The sequence below is a fragment of the Drosophila albomicans genome, chromosome 3, assembly GCF_009650485.2.
Source record: "Drosophila albomicans strain 15112-1751.03 chromosome 3, ASM965048v2, whole genome shotgun sequence".
Taxonomy (NCBI): Eukaryota; Metazoa; Arthropoda; class Insecta; order Diptera; family Drosophilidae; genus Drosophila; species Drosophila albomicans.
This window is the reverse complement of record NC_047629.2, coordinates 12626501-12632500: the sequence shown is the minus strand read 5'-3', so window position 1 is coordinate 12632500 and position 6000 is coordinate 12626501. Positions and strand designations below refer to the sequence as shown.

Genomic DNA, 6000 nt, shown 5'->3' with positions numbered 1-6000 from the left:
CTAATAATAATAATTTCAAATTATATTTTATATTTGCAGTCTTTAATTTAAAATTCAAAGCAAAAGCTAAAATTGAAAAATATATAAATTATATATTTTTTAATTCTCAAAATTCATAAAACATCATAAAAATGTTCCTCAAGATTCTAAGTATTTCTAAGTATTTACTATAAAATATTTTAAAGGTTCCAAGCCAACTAGAAAAGTTGAGTGTGCACGACTATAAGACCCCCATTACTTATTTTGAATAAAAAATATATAAATTATACCGAATTTATATACCATAAAATACTAAAATACCACAAAATACTAAAATATCATAAAATACTAAAATAACATAAAATACTAAATATATGAAATATTTATACCAAATGTTATTGTTGGTATATTTGTATAATGTAACATTCAAAATATACCATAATGTGCAAAATACACCAAATTGTCAGACGGACATGGCTATATCATCTCAATTGATGACGCTGATCAAGAATATATATTCGTTATGGGGTCGAAAATACATGCTACATACATTTCCTGGAGGCACAAAGGCAAGAAAGTAAGGATAAAGAGTACAATTAATTTTCAGCCTATGTTCAATTTAAATTGTCAATATTTATGCATATAAAATATTGTAAAAGTAAAAGAGAACTTCTTCCCATAACAGAACAATTCATTTTATTGTATATCCGCTTCCCATAGGGTATTATTAATTACACTCTTAATCCCAACTTCCCTACTATCTATAAAATAATCGACAGCTTATCTATTTAAGAAGCGATGCTCAATCAAGCGTGCGATATATTTAGTTATGCTAAGTGATTTGTTGTTACCTATTTTTGTAGCCCATTACCATGCTCGTTTCACATGTAAAGCCAACAACCCTAAAAACAAAGCAGGGAAGCGTAATTACCCAAACCGAATTCGATTGCCATCGATCAATTAAATTATCATTTAGTTGGATTTAAAAATAGGTAAATGACTGATGGCATTTGCCACACACAAAATAGATGCCAAAATGTGGCTGAAGTTAGTGCAAGTTCTACTCGGATTTCTGATGTTGTTTGATGTTGCGGTAAGTGATCGGAATTGTTTAGGAAAATCGAATAATCGAATGAACTTTTCTCACAGAATGGACGTCTGCTAAAGTTCACGAATGTGAAGTGCATGGATCTGCCAACAAATGCGGGAATTACGAAGTACGAATATTGCCGCTTGAAGGTTGTCAGACGAAATCATGTGGAACTCTCTCTTAAAGTTGGATTGCTCAAATTACCCATCACAAATCTGACCACAAGGCTTCAATGTTTTCAACGCAGCGATGGATATCGTCCTTTCATGTATAATGTGCTCTTTGATTTCTGCAAATTGATGGGCGCTCGACGTTATCATATTTCCTTCGAGAGATTTATCTTTGATACCATTCGCAAGTATAGCAACTTTAATCATAGTTGTCCTTGGAATGAGGTGCGTTGAAGTTTTAGTATTTCTTTTTGTTGGGTTACTTATTCTTTAATTCCTTTTTCAGGACTATATGAGTGTGGAGAAGTTTGCTTTAGACTTTACCAAGGTGAATATGCCGGTTCCGGCGGGAGTTTATCGCCTTGACTTTACTTTCTACTCCTATGGCCGACCATTGACATTGACGCAAGTTTTCTTTGAGAAAATAGAATAATGTGGAGCGATCTCGAAACTAGTTGTGTTTTGTTTTTCTTATTCACTGCAAACCGATCGTATTCGGTGGGTTTCAGAATAATCGAATGGAAATGAATGCCAATTCATGACTGTATATTTCATCATGTATTTGAGCACGCGTTCATCTGTTCTCCATAATAATTGTCTGGGCAAGTTAAAGCCAATCAAGTCAATAAACAATTACTGCTCCCATACTGAACTGATCTAACGATCTTACGTGCTGATGTGAGAGGCCTGCTCGAATAAAGGGGCCGGAGTCACAGTGGCGCAAAAACTATTTAGAGTGCTGTGAAAAATTGTTCAATTCAATTTCGTTTTCATTATATTTATTTAAGGTTTTTATTAAGGTTTTCATTATATTTATTTAAGTATATTTGGTTGAAATACATTTTATTTATAGAAGAGCATACAAATTTAAAAAAGGAACAATTAAAAACTGTTTTCCAATTTTTTACTTCCCAAAAACTAAAAATTAATTATCAACGAATTAATATTTTTTCATAGCAATTTTGTAAATAGTACAAAACTATTATGGATCATAATATTATTGATCTAATTTTTGTTTTATTATTTTGTAAATAAGAATTATAAAAAAAAAAATGAATAACAAATATATATATTTAGAATAATTCAAAATAGTTTTGTGAATAGTAAAAAATATTATTGGATCTAATAATTTGTTGTTGTACCTTGATAGTATATACATATGTATATAATTTGATTATTTTCAAAGAGAGTAAATTTATTTAAAATGAATTATTAACAAATGCATATTTTTAAAAAAATTCATAGTCATATTGTTTTATTATTTTGTAAATAAGAATTATCAAAAAAATAATATTCAAAGAAACATTTTCAATTGAAAATTGGCAAAGTTATTCAGCTAGTTTGATCACACTTTGCAGTTGAGAAAATATTTAATGCGTCATTCCAACAAGTGGTTAAAAAGGGGGAGGTGAGGAAGAAGAAAAAAGTTGATTTCAAATTGTGCTGACAGTCGGATTGGGTCACTTGGGCCAGACAAATGGAGGGTGTGTCGCCGTTTAGCATCTTTTGCTTTATGCAAAGCGACAGAATGCAGCAGACGATTAAAAGCGGGTTAATTAAAAACTTGCATTGTCAGGTCATAAAAACTAGCGAAATGAAACTGAAATGAAACGTGACAAATGACGTGATAGCGGCCAGACACAGAACTCCGAAGCCATCAGGTGATTTGCATACACATTGTGCAATGGAGAAAAGTAAAGTAAACCAAATGCGCTCCCTTACTGAAGCTGCTTGCTATGACACGCAGAAGTTGCAATCATGCTAACAGCAGCTGCTTGCTGTGCTAATTGAAAGTTCAAATGCACTTTAAGCAAAAACAATCCAAAATTAATAAATAATATGTACTTTGGCAGAAATGCGCTCATTTTTAGAGAAATTAGTGTACTATTTAGCACATACTTAACAGTAACAAATAAACTCATCGAACTTCGCATATTTTTTTGCAGCGTAGTATTCAAATTGATTCGCATTGAAGGGCAACGAAATCGAGTATGGAAAAAATACCAGTTCTCGAAAATGGCATGTGAAATATGTAAGACAAGTCGGCTGATACGACCAGACAGATATAAATAGATAGATATATGCAATTAAAATTCCGGTTTGAAACACCTGACTAAACGCCAATGAACTGGGCCTAATGCAATTCAGACCCAAAGCCAGCGAAGCAACCAGCCAGACGACAAGATATGCAAATATGCGACGCTTCTGCTCTCAGTCTCACTTTCCCCTTCTCTGTCTGCGACTTATGTAACTCTGACGCGACGCTCTAAGCTTTTAAGTTCAAGGTTAAAGCGTAGACAGGTTGACGCGCGCGGTTAAGAGGAGGAGGCGAGGAATCACTTCAGTCGATCGTCTAAAATTAGTGCTATTTGCTGTTTGACAATTTTCACACTTGTGACACGCGGCTCGTTTGCATTCATTTATTTCCATTTCGATAACTACGTCTTTATCGATGCAAATATCGGTCACATGCAGTCGGTCTCTCCCTCCCACTTTGCGTTTCTCTTTCGCATTGATTTGTCGGCTGACACCGATCAACAGTTGCTTGTGATTGCGAGTACACCATATATCACGTTGCACGATTTGCCATGCCTACCACCCACCCGCAGACTGCTTCCAACGCTTCGACTATGTATAACACAACTCGTTTTCGAGTTCGTTGTTGTTGCTGTTCTCGTCTTCTGCTTTATCGTTTTGCTGTAACGGTCTTGTTTACGTGACGTCACGCACGGGGGCCTGTCTTGTGCGCCAGTGAACAACGAACGGGCCCCCAAACCGGCTCGCCATTTTGCTCTTATAAAAGCTCTTCGCCTCTCTCCCTCTCTGTGGCTCTTGAATGCATCAATCAAAGAGATGCAGCAAAGAGAGCGCAAAAAGCTTTATTGCAGATGCACTGCATATTTTCGTATCTTGAATTGGACTGCAATGGAAGATTGTCGCAATGGAGGAAATCTACTAAATAGCGTTAACAATTTGTAAGAGGATTTCGCTTTTTGTCACAACTGACATTCAGTTGTGGAAAGTTACACATGTGACCAAAACACAGGTGTGAATATTATTAACTGACTGTTAACTGCTGTTTACAATGCAGTTACAAAGTCAAATGCGACTATATTAAACTTAATTAACTAACAATACTGCACAATTTTAGGTAATTTCCATTCTCAACAACAGATTGTGTAAAACATATGCTTTAATTATGGGTTTTAAAACTCCAATTAAGTTTTGCATAAGTTAAGTGATCATCGCCGGTGATTTTTCACATTAATGCATTATTTATAAGGGCAGCTGCACTCTCTTCAAAATTCATTTGAACGAGCATCGATTGTACATGAAAGTTCAACAAAATATTGGCAAACAAAAACGAAATGCTTGTGATCAATTTGAGGGCAATGGGGAAGCAAAATTCTACTACATATTTTTGGCAATGTGTCTCTGAGAAAGAAGGAGAGCGAAAGACAGAGACGGAGCCAGGCCATTCTGGCGTATTCCACTTGTAGGTCGACAAACGGTGAACGATCCCAAGCAGAGAGAGAGAGAGAGAGAGTGAGCAGCTGAGGCCAAAGGCACTAAGCAAGCAAAGACAATTGAAAGAGAACAAGCAACAAGCAACAACAACAGCAACAGTAACCATTGCAAACTTGAAATGACTTTTAGCCCATCAACGAAGACAGCGTGTGTGTGTGTGAGAGAGGCGAGAGACATGAGTGAGAGCGAGTGCAAACTGCATGCAAGGTACAAACAGATCCACGAGTGTCTCAGGGAGGAGCAGAAGGAGAAGGAAGACCACGAGATGATTCTTCTTTGCATCCCCAACAAGTGACGCGTTCGACAAATGAATGGAAAATTTCGATTTTCGTTTCACTTTTGCCTTTTACATTTGTATTTCTAAATGTTTGCACTTCTTCTGCTCGTATACATACAGCGTGTGTGAGAAGAGTGTAGAATGTGTTGTGCGTTGTGTTTGTGCGTGTGTTTGCTGTGGTACATTTCCATTAAAAATTTCCACTCGATTTAAATTTAGGACTTCACGCAACTTCACTTTAAACATGGCACACGAGTTTTGAAGTCAGCATCAACATTTTACTTTAACTTTCAGCTGCATGTGATCATTTCGAAGAAGAGGCGATCTTAAGTTCTTCTATGGAATTTATGCATAAATAAGTAAGATGAAGACGGAAAAGATACTCTGATCTTTACAGTTTACACAAAAAAAAATATATAATGAAATCAAATCAACTCCAATGAAGGTAAATCAAATGAATATATGAAAAAATAAATTATATTAAATTAAATTAAATAATACAAATTGGTATAAATCGAATTAAGAATAATAAAAATGTATATATTAGTTAGTTTAGTTTATTTTTGCTTTTGTAAATCGGAAAATAGTTTTCTGCTTCTACTTGAACTCTTTAAGCAATACTCTTTATTTAAATAGTATAGATATAATTTTCACATTTTTCGCTTTAAAAATTATAAAAAGCATTATTCCAGAAAATGAAATCTCTTAGTAAACTTATTTAGAGGCAATAAGTGCCGGTCATAATGTTATTTCTCCGGATTGTTACGAGAGACACAACACCTGATAATCCCTGTGATAACAGAATGCATAACAATATCGTAATAACGGTATCTCATCCCGTCGACCTTGCGACGACTGCTTACAAAACTGGATCTAAATCAGGGAGACTGCAGCTCTGGTTGTAGCTGGATTTTATGGATTTCGGTTTGTTGTTGTCTGCTCTTTTGGCACACTTT

At 35.0% G+C, this 6000-nt stretch overlaps 2 protein-coding genes across 2 annotated transcripts in view; one reads left to right on the top strand and one right to left on the bottom strand.

Annotated features, from left to right (window-relative positions):
- LOC117567543 (RING-box protein 2) overlaps positions 1-6000 on the bottom strand; it is a 29138-nt gene that overhangs the window by 3163 nt on the left and 19975 nt on the right. The gene's annotated exons all lie outside the window — the stretch shown is intronic.
- LOC117571359 (uncharacterized) lies at positions 1016-1678 on the top strand. The gene is made up of 3 exons (XM_052005225.1): positions 1016-1072; positions 1129-1464; positions 1526-1678. Exons 1-3 carry the CDS (start codon positions 1016-1018, stop codon positions 1670-1672), a joined length of 540 nt encoding a protein of 179 aa, XP_051861185.1. The 3' UTR covers positions 1673-1678.

Bases quoted from the DNA above. Each gene is read 5' to 3' on its own strand.
- LOC117571359 (XM_052005225.1), top strand. From the start codon at position 1,016: ATGTGGCTGAAGTTAGTGCAAGTTCTACTCGGATTTCTGATGTTGTTT. The intron at 1,073-1,128 runs GTAAGTGATCGG...CTTTTCTCACAG, and splicing joins TGATGTTGTTTGATGTTGCG to AATGGACGTCTGCTAAAGTT. The intron at 1,465-1,525 runs GTGCGTTGAAGT...TTCCTTTTTCAG, and splicing joins ATAGTTGTCCTTGGAATGAG to GACTATATGAGTGTGGAGAA.